A 14,679-nucleotide genomic window follows, 5' to 3' on the forward strand; every position below is an offset into this window, starting at 1 on the left:
CTAACCTACCTAGTGCAGTGGTGTCTAGAAATATGGGTAATGTCAAAGATATTTCTATTCATTGATGAGGTATTTCTTCTCCATCACCAAAGCTGTTCTGGTATCTATCTAAGCTTTCCCACCAGGGAGAAAAAAGCCAGTGCTCCTTGAAGAGTCACGGAACAGTTCTGAAAAATGATATAAAGCCAGGAAAAATGAGAATTGTGATCTGGGTCATGCAACGTGGATATAGCCAGATCAGGTATCAAGGGAGGGGGAATGTGAAATGCAACGAGAGTGTGAAGGAGAAGAAAAGAAAAAGGACGCCAGAGTCCATTCGGGAGGAAGAGAAGAAAACAAGAAGAAAAGGGACGACTAAGAAATGAACGATACCGCTGGTTTAATCAGTCTGTTCAAACAGTCCGATGGTCGAGCAAAAGTTGCTCCGATTCGGCTGCTGTTGGACAAGGCCCTGGCCAGACGAGGAAGTCACCATATTCACGGCTGCCTTGGTGTTGAGGCCATAGATGTGGACCTTGGAGCAGTCAATCTCTACCATATTCTCCTGGCAGTCCTCCGTATTCAGGCAGCTCTGAGCATAGTTCTCAAAGAAACTGTACAGACCGGCACCGTAAATGAACAAGTCGGACGTGTTCACAACACGGAGACCCCACGATTTCTTGCAGGAGGCAGTAGTACAATTCGAGAAATCGGGGTCATTCCAAGACTTCTGGGGGGTGAAGGGCACCAATGACGTAGGGTTGGACTGGTAGTAAGGAGTCTCCGTTTGAATCAAGCCCATGAACACATTCGCCGCGTTCGTCACCTGGTAATTGTAGAGCTGATGGTGCTCGGACGCGGTGCCCCAGAGCCAAACAGGCCCTTGGGACTCAACCAACACACCTCGACCCGTGTAGACATTGATCTGAGAGAAATCGGGCAGATCAAGCTCATGGTCTGCCGTCCACATCCAAGCATTCTCAATGTAGGCACTGGCCTTCTCGGTGATGTGAAGGAGCATGAACGCAGCGATACACTCCGGCTTCGGGGTAGTTTGCGCCTGCGGCGTCTTGGGGCAGGTGTCACTCTGAAGACCAGTACCAGCAGCACCGCCGATACGGATGTGGACATCCCACATACCAGTTGATCCCTGTGAGGCAGCAGCCACGTTCCACTCCATGAGAATCGCGCCTGGAGCGGCACCCTTGGTAGTAATGATCAGGTCGCTCATTTCGACGGATCCAACATCGCCTTTCTGACCAATTTGGACAGCTGGAATGGGGTTCTGCTCGTCTTGGAAGTTGGGCCCATGCGCCATGATCATAGGCCAGATTTCACCCGTCATCTTGATGTTTTTGGGAACGTTCAGCGTGGAAGTGATGACATAGGCACCGTGGTCGAAGTACACGATCTGGTCGCTCGTAGCGCTATCGAGGATCTTTTGGAGCGCAGCAGTGTCATCAGTGACCCCGTCACCTTTGGCACCAGCTGACTTGACGCTGACGAAGGAGGATGCAGGAACCGACTCATAAAGTGGCTTGGATCGCTCAAAGACGGCTCCGCCAACCAGGAGATCACTGGGTTTCGCGCTGACTTTCATGTTTCCCTGGGTACGCGCGGCAGTGAGCACCTGTGCATTGTCTTGCTTGCAAGACCCCGAGTTGGTTCCTTGGGAAATGACCACGTTGGAGCTGCTGGGGGTAGCAGTGGGCTGACTGGCATCGGGAACCGGGACAGTTGGCGAAGCTTGGTTTGTTGCGACAGGGTTGGAAGAGTACTCAGGAATGGACATGGCTTGACTGGCACCCGAAATTCCTGCAGTAGACTCGGGCTCCAAAGGTTCATCAGCCGGAGATGACTCAGTTGGCTCAGGCGACGGTAAATCGGAGACAGGACTGGCGATGGGAGGAAGACCAGTGGGAAGAGGAACAGCGCCTGATCCACCCGCAACTCCAGTGAGCACCGAAAGCAAGCCGTTGACAATCCCCGGAACACCAGAAGCCGCTGGACCAGGAAGAGACGTAATCGGTCCAATGCGATCGCCCGAGCCTGCATCCGAAGGGAAGAAAGGAATAGACGATGCGCTAGAGCTCCCGACAGGGCGAGGAGCCAAAGTGCCGACACTGGGATTATTAGGACAAGCCGTGACAGTCTCAACCACAGTTTGGACTATTGTCACCGTTTCGGCGCTGTTATTGGCGGCAGTCACAGGGCCATCAATGTGACTGGCTTCTGGACCTTTGTTGTTGCTAACATCGTTGTTATCATTGCTGGTGGTTTCAGCGCTCAAAGCCCGCTTCTGAACACCAGTTGAAGGGGAATGAGTATTTCCCTGCACCCAGCTCTCGACTACAGTACCACCAGCCAAAATGGTGTTGCCTGTGTGACCAGCCACGGCAACTTGGGAGCCAGAAAAGTCAACATTGTCGAGAACGAGGGTGCCTCCGCCCACAGGAATGCTCTTCTGAGTCCAAGCGGTGACAATTCCCGTGGGTGTGTTCTTGAATTTGCTGTCCAGCATCATGACGGATCCGACGGTTTGATTTGACGGGGAGTTTGACATGTTCAAACCAACTTGGCAGTCGTTGATGCTGAGTGATTTAAAGGTCCAAGCCCAGTTCCAATTCATGAAGATGGCGGTCTGACAACCGTTGAAGACCAGGTTACGAGTCGTGAACTGCTGGTTACCCAAGAACATACCGTAGTTGCCACCGTTGAAAGTAAGATCGGACATGAAACCACCTGAGCCGTTGTCCATGAAGATACCTTGCTGTTTGTTGGCGGATCCACCGCCCTTGATCATTTCGAATCGAATGTTTTGCAAACTTGTGGCCTGGCCGACCTGCCAATGAATACCGGCACCCGCACTTGAAGGCATCCCCCTGAGGTCGATGACGAGGTTGCGGATGGCACGGAAGAAGTTGTTTTGGTTGGTGTACCAGCTAGCGCCGTCGTCTTCATACGGATCGGAGTCGATGACAGCCATGCCAGTGAATGAGGCTGCAGCCTTGATGACGGGCAGATCCACTGCATCACCCACGATTTGGGTGTAGTAGTACTGGATGATAGGCTTAGACACAACGTACGTTCCTGGGGGGAAATAAACCAGAGCAGGCGTGATGGTGGACGAATCGCAGCCTTTGCCACAACGTCCTCCGGATGAGATGGCCTCGTTGATCGCAACCGTGTCGTCTGTGGATCCGTCACCTGTGATGATTGTGTCAGTATCTTTCTATCCCGGTTCTTTAGAGACCATGTGGATGTGCTTACCTTTGGCGCCAAAATCCTTGACATTTCTGAAGATCTTGTAGTCGGCGGACTTTGCAAATGGAACAGTCCCTTGTCGCTTGATGTCGCCCACCCAATATCCCGAGCCCGCACGCTTTGAGACAGACACATCGAGGTCACTTGTTGAGGACGCCACGGGGATGGCGTTGACGAGGGATGCTGAGAGACCCAGCAGGAGAAGGAAATGTGCCACCAGCATGACGATCGATCCTTGAAATTTGGCCATTGTCTAGCTTTGAAAACGCTGAACCAGCAGCGAAGATGGTCTATCTGAAAGGACAGAGTCGATTGTGGTCACTTTTGCACCCCTTTCCCCACAAACAGGCGGATTCAGTCACCAGGACCGATAGGAATGTTGGAATTTGGAAACAGAGAGCAAGGCGGCAGGAGCCTCTGTGGAATCAGCGGTATGGAGCTGGTGATCGGACGACCGTAGGATCAATGAGTAATCAAGCAACTTGCTCCTGCTTGTCGCGTAATGCTCTTGTTGCTGTCAGCGATTGTGACAGCTCAACCCTGGGGAAGTCAAAAGAATGGACAGAATAGGCAAACAATGGGCGTAAAGGAACGAGGCCCGATGATGCACCAGGCAACACCACGGAAGAAGAAAGAATGGAGGTGAGAAGCAAAAGAGAGGAATCGCAGAAACACAGACGAAAAGAAAAAAGAAGAAATCAAAGTCCCACAAAGAGCAAGACAAGATGTTTGTATTATAGACAGATGCAGAGTCACTCGCAAGCTCGCCGTGGTACTGACCTGGTTGGGATGCCTCGTTGGTACGCAGTAATGGGTATTTACTGTGTACGGGCCGTGTAATCGCCAGTGCTGGCGCGTATTTTCCCCTGAGCTCGACAAGTGATGGCACCAATCACACGGCACACTCTCCTGGACCTGGAAAGAGCTGCCCAATCGGAGCACTTTATGGAGGTATCGATGCCGAAGGTTGAAACACGATTGTTGAATTATGAAACACGGAGGAAGGTCGATCCCAGTATCGGTGTTGCAGACTCGACGTCTGAAAAAAGAGAAAGCCTGGCCAGTCGACCGATGACTGTAGAACAAAGACCCTTATTCTCCTCAATTGGCCGAATCGATCGGCAGGACACGCTCGCCCCGTTTCTGGCGATTGACGCCTACCTCGAAGTTCGAAGGACCGTGGTGGCGTTGAAGCGACGACCAATAACCGCGTTGCACACCCGTTTGAAGGATGAAGTAGGAAATCACTGACAGTAATATCGAGGTAGAGACGGTATGAGATGCCTGCTCGGATGAAGAAGATTGGACAGATGCCAATGTAAAGGGTTCAGGAGACACTCTTTACACTCCGGGGAGATCTACGCGCGCTATATACAAATACAACGGATATCTGGTCTCCGCCCAAAAAACCTGGTGCCGTGGATCACGCATTCCACGCATCTGACAGTGTGCCTGACCTGCCTCATAAAATCGAACCGCCTAGCAACGGCTCCATCTTGTTGGGAGCCCCTCCAGGAGTCGAGGAGGATGGTCCCTGTCCATCTCCCCGTGGCAGTAATGTGAAAAAAAAGTCCCGGGCAGAAAGGAGGTCGTCAGCGGCGCGTCTGGAATGTGTGGTCTGCTAGTCTCACAGCAGGACTAGAACCCTTTTTGGGTTTCAGGGAATGCAGACGGGTCGGTGGAAAGACATCCGTTCGATATGCACATGGGCCCCGACTGGCACCCCGTCAACCGGTTAATTCGATGAGGAGCTTGGACTGCACCAATGGATCAACGATGGGTGTTTCAGAGGGCAATGTGACCCAACTGTGCCCTGACCGTCGAGGCTCCTATCCAGTCATCAATTCCAACTCCATGTCCTCAGCCAGGTACGGCTACATGGTCGCCACCGGCTACTCTGTAGCTTTTGCCCATTTGCTTTGGCTGTGTTCCTGACACCTCGCTCTTGGAACAGCCCGATTGCTGTACCGAGTGGACTCGTGGTCACTCTGACCTTGTCGTGGCTGCGGTTTGTTATGCACAAGCATTCCAAGTTCCAGCGCCAACGGAGACGGGATTCTCATGACCGCATCAGTGACCGCCAATACCGGTCTGCCCAGCTGCCCAGCTGCCACTCTGCGACTGCAGACACCCCTCTCCTCCCCCTTGTAAAAGTCAATCCCACATTCAACCATATCTGATCATCGAGTTCGCGACTTCATGCCTTATCAATAGCTCATGGGAGGAGCATTGTGTGGCACTGGGACTCAGGACAGTCCCGGGTTGCCGGTCGGCTGTACAATCGGATGAGAATTCCCACGCCCATCTGTGGTCCAGCCAAACCCGTGCCTCACCGCCCGATGGCCAAGCTTTCGTGCCGCCTCAGGCTAATGCGTCCGATCGGACCGAACCCAGTACCCTGGACGGTACTGCTTCCGTGGATTTACACCGGTGGTGCTGCCAAAAACACCAGCATGTCTGACGAGTTTATGGAATTGTAAAGCCGGAATACCAAGACACTAGATATTCACATTACATTCAGTGACAGGAGATACCCTCATTGAAATTCCTTCTCCAGCAGCCGGGCGGACCTTGAAGTTTGCGAATCTGAGTGCCGAAAGGCACGCTGAATTCATTTGACGAGTTCTTGTTCGCAGAGCTTCCGACCCGACCCCAAGTTTAGACCAGCCCAAGGCTGTTGGAAGACGACCAAAGCCACCAAGACACTGCGCCCTGAAAATAGCCTCCATCTATCTTCATCACTCCTCCGAGGAAAGAAATGTCACTTGCACCTCGTTGGAAGGATTGAGAGATGTCCAATCCACTGAATTTAGTGTTGTCATGAAGTACGCAACTTATCTGTACTTTGTGCGAGGGCTGCCACGCGTCCGCGTCCACTCTCGGGTCCAAAACGGGTCACCAATGCCCACAACTCTGCGATGATCCATCTCACCTTTGCCAGGCACTGAAACATTCCATCGTGGGAGAATTCGAAATTTCTCAAGAGCGATCCTTTTCCAACAAATGTCTCAAAACGCGTGCCAGCCGGCGCATTCCCTCGCCCAGGTGACGTGTCTCTTCCCACGCAAAGCAGAGGCGCACACAGCCCGCGAACCGATCGCTGGGCGGCTGTGGACTTCCTACTGCGAAGAGTGTACCCGAAGCTAGGCGCAAGTTCTCTCGTTGCTGTGCGGCCGATACGACCTCTTCCGCCAAGAGAGGGAGTGGAAGCGAGATCCAGATGAAATAACCGCCAACCGTGAATTCCTGTGCCGAGTGTATTGTTACGCCAAGTGGCACTAGGTGCTCCCGAATACCGGCCAGGAGCGCATGATATCTGCTCGCATACGCTGGTTGCAACACGTCGTAGATCCACGTACTCAAATATCCCGAGGGGATGAGTTGATCAATGAAGGTGGAACACAGCTGGGAAGGAGCACCGCCGGATCGCGAAGAACCACTGTGCACGGAGACTGTTAGCCATCTCGCCACTAAGAGCCAAGAGCCAATTCTACCCCCCCTCAGATTATCATGGACCGATCAGCACAGACAGTCCATTGCGCCGAATCCGCCGTGGACACGTCTTGTCCCTCGTTCGGGTCTTTGATACCTCCGGCTCAGAGAAATCTTCGAGCCAACTTACGCTTGTGAAATTCCATAGGCAAGCTTTTCAGTCGCCTCGGCCCATCCAGTACGGGCACCAGGACCGAGAAGTTTAGAGAAACTACCATTACTGATGGCGTGGCCCCATTCATCGGCGGGGCCACCGTCCAGGTACCGATCCACGTCCACCAACCGCGGAAGACATGCACGGTCAGATTGGGTCAGCTTGGACCCGGGAGAGGCTGACCACTGTAAGAAATCATACACATCGTCGGTGACCAGCAGGGCGTCAAATTGGCGCGCTAGTCGGACTAGTTGTTCCCGGCGAGCCAACGACATGATCTTGGATGAGGGGTTGGCAAATGTCGGAACAGCATAGATGACATATTTGTAAATCTTTCGCCAGGGCCGATCTGGTTTGTATACCTATAAAGCGACAAAAAATCAGTTGATGAGTAGTCCCAATGATCTGAGGCCAATATCGTCCAAACTGACTTGTTGGCTCAGGCCATACAGTCATTCAGAACGCATTTGTGATCATTACTGGTTTGATATTGCCCTCACGCAGCGCCCTGTCTTCCGCCGTGCGTAATCCCCTCTCGAGGACCGACAAGTCAATCCCTTCATCGTCCTCGGGAACTCCATGAATTCGACCTGCAAAGCCTGCATCCTCCACGATGCGCCCAGCCAGATAGTACGTCGGGTCCACCATCCACACTTCTCGCGTGTACACCGGGTCCGTGAAGACCGCCAGCACACATGCGAGATTCTGACTTGCTCCGCCCGTGATGCATATGCGTCCCGGCGAGATGGGCTGACTGGGCCGGTAGAAGGACTCGAGCCATTGTGCTATATGCTCTCGTAGAGGTCCGTATCCCTCGTCGGGACCATACTGCAAAGCTGGGCGGGCAATTGAGGGCGTCGTCAAGACTGTCGCGGCAGAGCGGAGTAGTTCGGGAGCGGGGAGGAGCGCGGGGTTCGGCCAGCCGCAGAAGAGATCGATGGGAGGTTGCGCCGGATCCGATTGCTGCTGTGGAGGTGTAGTCATATTTGAGTCTGGGCGATAAGCGTGGTATTCTGTACCATGCGCGCGATTTTAATGGTCGACGTGGTCGTTTTAATGATCTAATGTCATGACAAGAGACGAGGGAGAAAACGAGCAAAGGCGCGTCATGATAGAAAAAGGCCGTGGGTCCGGCGGACAAAGCCGCGGGCGGGCGTTTTTGGGGGTGCGATCAAAAAACATGCGCATCAAATTGTTTAGACACAACCTCGAGACAGTTCAAAGTTTGAAAACAGACGATCAAGGTGTCGAAATCTTCGACCCTCGACGAGTCAAGTCTCAGAAACCGAGATGGAGAAATCGGATTTCTTACAGCTTCCGATCAACCCACGCTTCTCTCAATAACCCTACCAATGGATGTGTAAATAAATTCTTGTGTTTGAAATACGAAGTGCCGTACAACATATTTCTCGAGGTCCTGGCCTCACCAACAACATCGGGAGAGGTACTAATGTTGGAAAGACAGGCCACATGGGAGGGATATGTAGATTTACAAAAGACACTAACCTTTTAGCACAGTAGAGCGACCTGGATAGACGACCTACAATATCCATGTATTCTGTCGCTACGACTCTACTGCCCGACCTGTCATATCCTTCCGCCTGTTGGGATTTAGAAAGGCAGTTTTTCACGCGGGAGAAAGGCAGGCGAAACCGCCCTTCACTGCAACGAAGAGCTTAATTGAGCTGCAGATGCGGGTGTAGAAAGGTTGATGGCAATTTTCATGTTCCAGAGGAGGAAGAAGAAGAAGAAGAAGAAGAAGAAGAAGAAGAAGAAGAAGAAGAAGAAGAAGAAGAAGAAGAAGAAGAAGAAGAAGAAGAAGAAGAAGAAGAAGAAGAAGAAGAAGAACCGCGTATAGGTGCTGGGATTTCAGGGTAACTTCTATTGTCTGCCGTGGAAGCGATTTGCCATACAGATTCCGATCGCTGTCAGCTACATGCAGGTTCCATTTGACAGAGACGTGGGAATGGATATAGAATGCCAAGAGCTTGATTGACATGGGATGTCAAATAGAGTCCACGCTAGTGTCTAGTTCTAGTAATCGACAAGCTCTATCCTAGACGTATCAACAGAGGTGTCGCCAACACGGTGAAGTTCGAGCGAAAGTGCTTTCAACATTCATATCATATATCCAATGATCTCAGATTAGGAACAGGCCTTGCCTCAGATAGCTGAAACATGTGATCCGAGACTTCCGACAGTTCTCGGCCATACGACAGTCCGAGTAACGGGGGAGCCTGGTTGCGGATTCATGACAGCAAATAAAGATGAGAAACCACCAACGGGAGCTCTGAGCGGAGACCAAAGGGAGAGGGGGGGGGGGGGGGCGTCGCGTCGACGCTGGCCTACCAAACTATCAAGAACGATCTCTGATCTTGAATCCTCAATCCTGCGCAGATCCACTGGTACCGTTTGTGCCTGATCGCTAGCCAAGGATGCCGTACTTCCGACCGCGCGGTTCGATCCAAGCGGCAAGCAGCCAAGTCGTTTTTGCAGACCCGATTGGATGGACGCTCCTCGACTATGCGGAATCGGGTGTGGTAAAGTTCAAGGCAATGAAGCGTTGCTGTTGACTAGACGCGCTAGCGAATGACGCCTTGCTGCTGGGACAGGGACATTCCCCAAACAATCGTATTTCGTCCATCATGGCCATTGAAGGCTTGTTGGGAGATTGACGATCTTTCATTACCTTTTCAGTCATAACCTAGAGTGTCAAATTCAAAGCGGGCTTGTTGGCTAGTCATGCGCCGTGTCCATGTTCAGTATGGTGCAATATACAGTGTACTCAGTACTGTACATAGTGTTCATCAGCGTCATCGGATCTCATCCGCTGACGAAGAGGTGGTCCAACTGCAGTGACCACAATCAGCTGTCACTTATTTTGAGGCTACAGACTCATAGTCGGCTGTTGTACGTGTCTGCCCCTGAGATTTTCGGTTTGACTGTGGGGCGCCCTCGGACAACAAGTGTCGGTGGAAAAGGAGTGTACTGAATTGACCGTCGGAGTGATACCGAGTCTGGAGTAGTATGTCCTTCGAAATTCCTCATTTCGTGAGGGGCGATGGCTCGTAATATTGTATGTACATCCTATGATCAAGTCTTTCGAAGGTATCACCCGCACAAAAAGTCGCCGAGCGTGGATGGATGGATCCCTGGCTGACCGATAGCTGATTGGGTGCTATGACACCCCCCTCAGGACTCTCGCGATCTAAGTGGTGGTGATGCCCCTGATGCGCAGTGGAATCAAATCCTGGATGGAATGAAGTGTATGCTGCAAAGGGCACCGATGGTCACGACAGCCCGCCGTGGGAATGATAGAATAGTCAGGTGATTGGACATGGACTCGGCCCCGGAGCCATCTGCGGTGCAGTACTCAGGCACTTACACAGCCTCGGAAGTGCCCGTTCGCGAAGAGCAGGCTGTGCATATCATCCAACAGTGCCTTGCCTTCGTCTTGGACACATTCTGAGGCTCAAATTGAGGATGGTTGCGAGTCCACGACTGCGATTTTCTTGAATGGATATAGTAGCTCCTTCCGAACGTTCACTTCCTTACTAGCGTCCCTCAGTACCACTTCAAACCTTTTCAGTTCCAGTTTTGGCCCGCAAGGATCCACCACGACATGCACAGCCAGGGAACCCACCAGGACCCGAAACTTACTCGGTTGGTCCAACTCGCCGTGCGTAACTGCTGCTAGTCATGACTTCAATTAGGCCGTTGCTATTATTGGCATGAGAGCGAGGCAGATCGAAGTCTAGCGGGGGATCCCCTCGAGGACTTTGTCTCCGTCCAAAGATCAGGTGGTAGTACGCGCCGTACGATATTCGTCGTCCATGTACTGTCGAAAGAACGAAGAGAGAGAGAGAGAGAGAAAGGCGGACCCCAAAAAGGACGAAAGAAATTAATAGAATAATAATGACTACACCACTCCGTTAGGCCCTCCATCATATGTACTTCTCCGTACTGCACCGATCGACGGTTCATCGGCAAAGGAACAATAATAATCACCCTCAGAACCCATCTCTGCTTCTTCGAGAAGAGATCAACCTGCCACTACTACCTCCAGATCAATCAATCGTGGTTTCTTCTGCTGGAGCTCCCTTGGTTCGTCCTTGACCAGATTTTTCCTCTTTGAATCATCTGGAGTGGTTCGGCTTCTGCCTTGACGTCGTCATTTCTCTTCACGGTGCGCCGGCTCCCTGCCATTCTTGCAATCCCTCCTGTCGATCCATTCTTTTGAATTTCCCCTTGACCATCTGCGGTTTCGCTTTCTTGTCCCTGGCTCCAAAGCACCGACATCATCGACATCATCCGAGACGGCCCTCATTCCTTTTCTCATGTGTCACTGGCCTTGATTTGCCTGCCTCCCCCTCCCCCTCCAGGCTCTTGCTCCGCCCGTCAGTGTGACCAGGTCCGCCCTGTCAACCCAAGCCCAGTCTGAGCAATCATCTGGCAGTTCATCTTTGAACGTGGCCGTCCATTGCCCGGAGATTTTTTTTTGTTTGCACACCTTTTGAGACTCACGGGCATCGGGCGAAGCTCTCTGTCCCTCCCGTGCGAGAGCAACCGCAAAGATGTTATCTGCTCCCGTTAAGTCGGCGAAGCGTATCTCTTCCCTCTTTTCTCTCGGCTCGTCCAAGGACCAAAATGCGCCGCCGGTTCCATCATCGCCGGGGTTGAACGGTGCCTCAGAGAGTACCACAGGCCGGAGACGGCGCAGCAGCTCGCGACCAACTCGCCATGTTTCTACACCCGCCGCGGTATACACCGAGCCGAGAACGATCCCCAACCCCAACCCGTCGGATTACGACCTTAAAAGCCTTCCGCCTCCACCGTCATTGCTCGCTCTAAACCAAGAGCTAGCCACTAGCCCGTCCGGTTCTCCGACCGACTCCCGCCCACACAGCCGGGGTCGAGACTCGACCCGACCTCCGAGCTCGGCTGGTTTGGCCGTCCCCCGCTCTAACCCCGAGTCTCGCCCTGACACTCCTTCGAAGCGCAAGAGCTGGATGCCCGGGATGATGGGTCGTTCGAGAGCAAGCTCGGTGGACAAGCGGATTCCAACACCGTCACTACCTAGCGCGTGGATTGCCGGCTTGGATCAGAAAGTGCTTTACGATTTAGAGCCGTTGGCGAGAGGTGGCCAGGTACGTGAATGGAAGAGGCTGGATGCCGTGCCCCCCCCCTCCCCTGTGCCCTCGTCTTTGTTTCGTCGGACATGAAAGACATTTCACTAATACGTGGTGTGGAAACTGCAGATCCCCGAGCTCTGGAACGAGGACGGCGACACATTCGTTTACCTCTTTCCTCAAAATACCGGACGAGCTCCTTCGTTCAAGGTCAACTCGACCATCTTTGCCGAATCGCCCTCTCTGACATACCTAGCTCGTGGAACGGATTCAAAACAATCGCACCTGGAGCGGTCTACAGGCGAGCTGTCGCTTCGAAACCCGGCCTCGCCACCATTGAGTCCGTATGAGCGGTTGGCGGATGAAGACGACAATGGTAGTTCCGGAACCCAGCGGCTGGCATTCGTGGATGATGGAAATGACGAAGTCCAGGAGCTGCACCTCTACCTACCCATCCCCCTGAACAGCGATGTGTCGGCGCCAAACTCCAAGATCATGCCGGATGATTTGGACACCTTGCTTCTCTTTCGCAACCTGTTTGCCTTTTTATTGGGCCAATCTCTGATCGCAACACCCAAGTCGGGCTCCCTTTTCAGCATCTTCATGGATGTCGCGGTTCTCCTCTCTCGATTCGAGTTTTCCAACCTGGATGGATCCAACTTTGGCGAAACGGCCACCTCCAGCTTCAGCAATTACTGCGACGAATTGCGCCTGGCAGACGTGCGAAAGAGTCGCGAAAAGACGATTGAAGCAATTGTCCTTGGCGAGCGCCTTCGCTACTATCCGCTTTACCTCGAAGGATTCGTCCATGGAGTCGGCAAGCTAGACGAGCTGAAGCAACTTCGGAGCCCCAAGTACAACTTCATTCACCCTATCACCCAAAAGCGCCTGGAACGTGGCTTTATCGATCTCGACTCCCGGCTGCGGAGTTTGTACGGAAAGTTGGAGGACTTTGATTTCCCCTCGGTCTTCTCTGGTTTCGCCAACTCGACCACTTCCGAAGAAAGTAAGGTCATCCGGTTTAAGAATTGGAAGGCCAGCTTCCAAGAATTCCGGCGCTTTACCATCAGCTACTATCGCACCAAGTACGGTGCCTGGCCTCCCAAGGCTCGATCCAAGAAGAACACGTTCGAAGAGAGTGGACTCAACCGCCAGTTGCTTTTGGACCTGTATGGTGATTTCACCGATTTGTATGACCTGCTCGTCGATCGCACCAATTTGACCACCCGAACCATCGACTCGTCCGGGCCTGGCGGCGATCCGGCTGCGGAAGACACCAAGACCATCGTGATCCGTGCCCTTCGGCACGTGCTGAGCGAGTATGATCGCAGCACGCCCCCCGTCGCCCCCCCCATTCCCTTTGATGTGCCGCAGCTGCCTTCTGTGCATGGTTTCCACCGCAAGCCCATGGATCCCAAGAAAGAAGCCAAGTACCGGACCAAAAAGCTCAAAACCTCCGATGTGAATGCCGTTCTCATGGATTCCTACACCCGTGAAAGCATGCGGCCGACTCCGTTCATCGAGAGCTTCACTCAATTTGAGCGTCGGTGTGCCAATGGGAAAAGCGTGGAAGATATGCTGGAGCTACGCTGTGGACAGTGGATCTTCCTCTATGCTGTTCTCCAATCCCTTCCCATGCTTGTGGTGGATGTTCCTGACATTCGCTATACCGATGGGGTGGAGTACTTTTTGTGCGTTGCTCCTCGCGGTGGTGCCCCATGGATCCACAATGACACCAAGACTGCGCGGCTTGGTTCGGCGTTGCTGGCGGAGCAGGTGTCGTGAGTCTGCCCTCCGACGTTGTGATGAACAGCGTCGAGGGTGTCTACCGTCGCAGTCATTGTTGGCAAGTGGCCGAGCAATGGGCTGAGGCGGGTGCTCTCATCGATCCACCGATGATGGAGGACGCATACGAAGAGGATGAATCTTCTCTATCATATCCCTACCCGGGCCAGCATTCCTCTGGAGGATCCTCTTCTGAGCCTCGTCCGCCATCAATGGTCGGCCACCCCCCCGGCGGCCTGACTCCTCCTCCCCCAGCGGTCCCCCGCCACCGATCCTCCAGTACCGCTGCACGACCAGAGCATCGCCAGTCCATCTATCCGGGTCTGGAGGCTTTGCCGCTTCCTGCGGGTATCGCTCCTCTTGAGCCCCCGAATCGGCCGATCAGTCGATTCAACCCCAACATGAGCTTCGATGACATTTTGAAGGAGGTACCCAAGAAGGATAAGAAGAAGCACTGAGTTTGCTCCTCTCAACTCTTGTGTTTGGACTCTCTTTTCAGTGCATCCGTCCAGCGAAGATGCACCGATCCTCCCCCCCCCCCCTCAAAACGCCCGATAATGCCTTTTCGATCGGCGCTCGCTTGTATTTTGATTTCATGAGCTTGGCGCGTTGCACAGGAAGAACACCAGCAGGCCGAAGAGGAGCACATGGCCGTGACCACAGATGGACCGTGGACAGAGGACACAGTGCCTGCGTTTTATTTACTCGGCATACCAACATCAACAATTTCGGAGGACGCAATTTGCGTTTTAAGTTTCTCGTTCGCATTTCCCTATTAATATGGTTTTCATTCAAACGAGGGCGGGGTTCGTGGCCTCTTGGGTTTCCCTTTCTTTTTGAAGGTTCCTCATCTCGGCGTCTTTCCAATCCTTCTAT

The 14,679-nt window shown here is 53.0% G+C and overlaps 5 protein-coding genes across 5 annotated transcripts; 3 read left to right on the forward strand and 2 right to left on the reverse strand.

Annotated features, from left to right (window-relative positions):
• Positions 1 to 379: 379 nt before the first annotated feature.
• Positions 380 to 3,493, reverse strand: POX_c03771 (putative glucan endo-1,3-beta-glucosidase; the record flags this gene model as incomplete). Its single annotated transcript, XM_050112661.1, has 2 exons — positions 380 to 3,186; positions 3,250 to 3,493. 2 exons carry the CDS (start codon positions 3,491 to 3,493, stop codon positions 380 to 382), a joined length of 3,051 nt encoding a protein of 1,016 aa, XP_049970217.1.
• A 327-nt stretch (positions 3,494 to 3,820) lies between these two features.
• On the forward strand, positions 3,821 to 4,868 carry POX_c03772 (uncharacterized protein; the record flags this gene model as incomplete). The annotated part of the gene is made up of 2 exons (XM_050112662.1): positions 3,821 to 3,885; positions 4,691 to 4,868. 2 exons carry the CDS (start codon positions 3,821 to 3,823, stop codon positions 4,866 to 4,868), a joined length of 243 nt encoding a protein of 80 aa, XP_049970218.1.
• Positions 4,869 to 5,019: 151 nt separating this feature from the next.
• On the forward strand, positions 5,020 to 5,423 carry POX_c03773 (uncharacterized protein; the record flags this gene model as incomplete). Its single annotated transcript, XM_050112663.1, has 2 exons — positions 5,020 to 5,111; positions 5,198 to 5,423. 2 exons carry the CDS (start codon positions 5,020 to 5,022, stop codon positions 5,421 to 5,423), a joined length of 318 nt encoding a protein of 105 aa, XP_049970219.1.
• Positions 5,424 to 6,222: 799 nt separating this feature from the next.
• POX_c03774 (uncharacterized protein) lies at positions 6,223 to 7,873 on the reverse strand (the record flags this gene model as incomplete). The annotated part of the gene is made up of 3 exons (XM_050112664.1): positions 6,223 to 6,682; positions 6,866 to 7,251; positions 7,370 to 7,873. 3 exons carry the CDS (start codon positions 7,871 to 7,873, stop codon positions 6,223 to 6,225), a joined length of 1,350 nt encoding a protein of 449 aa, XP_049970220.1.
• Positions 7,874 to 11,463: 3,590 nt separating this feature from the next.
• On the forward strand, positions 11,464 to 14,261 carry POX_c03776 (uncharacterized protein; the record flags this gene model as incomplete). The annotated part of the gene is made up of 3 exons (XM_050112665.1): positions 11,464 to 12,036; positions 12,148 to 13,799; positions 13,856 to 14,261. The coding sequence occupies 3 exons, from the start codon at positions 11,464 to 11,466 to the stop codon at positions 14,259 to 14,261; spliced, it is 2,631 nt and encodes an 876-aa protein (XP_049970221.1).
• Positions 14,262 to 14,679: the final 418 nt, after the last annotated feature.

Source organism: Penicillium oxalicum, chromosome III (assembly GCF_001723175.1).
Source record: "Penicillium oxalicum strain HP7-1 chromosome III, whole genome shotgun sequence".
Classification (NCBI taxonomy): Eukaryota; Fungi; Ascomycota; class Eurotiomycetes; order Eurotiales; family Aspergillaceae; genus Penicillium; species Penicillium oxalicum.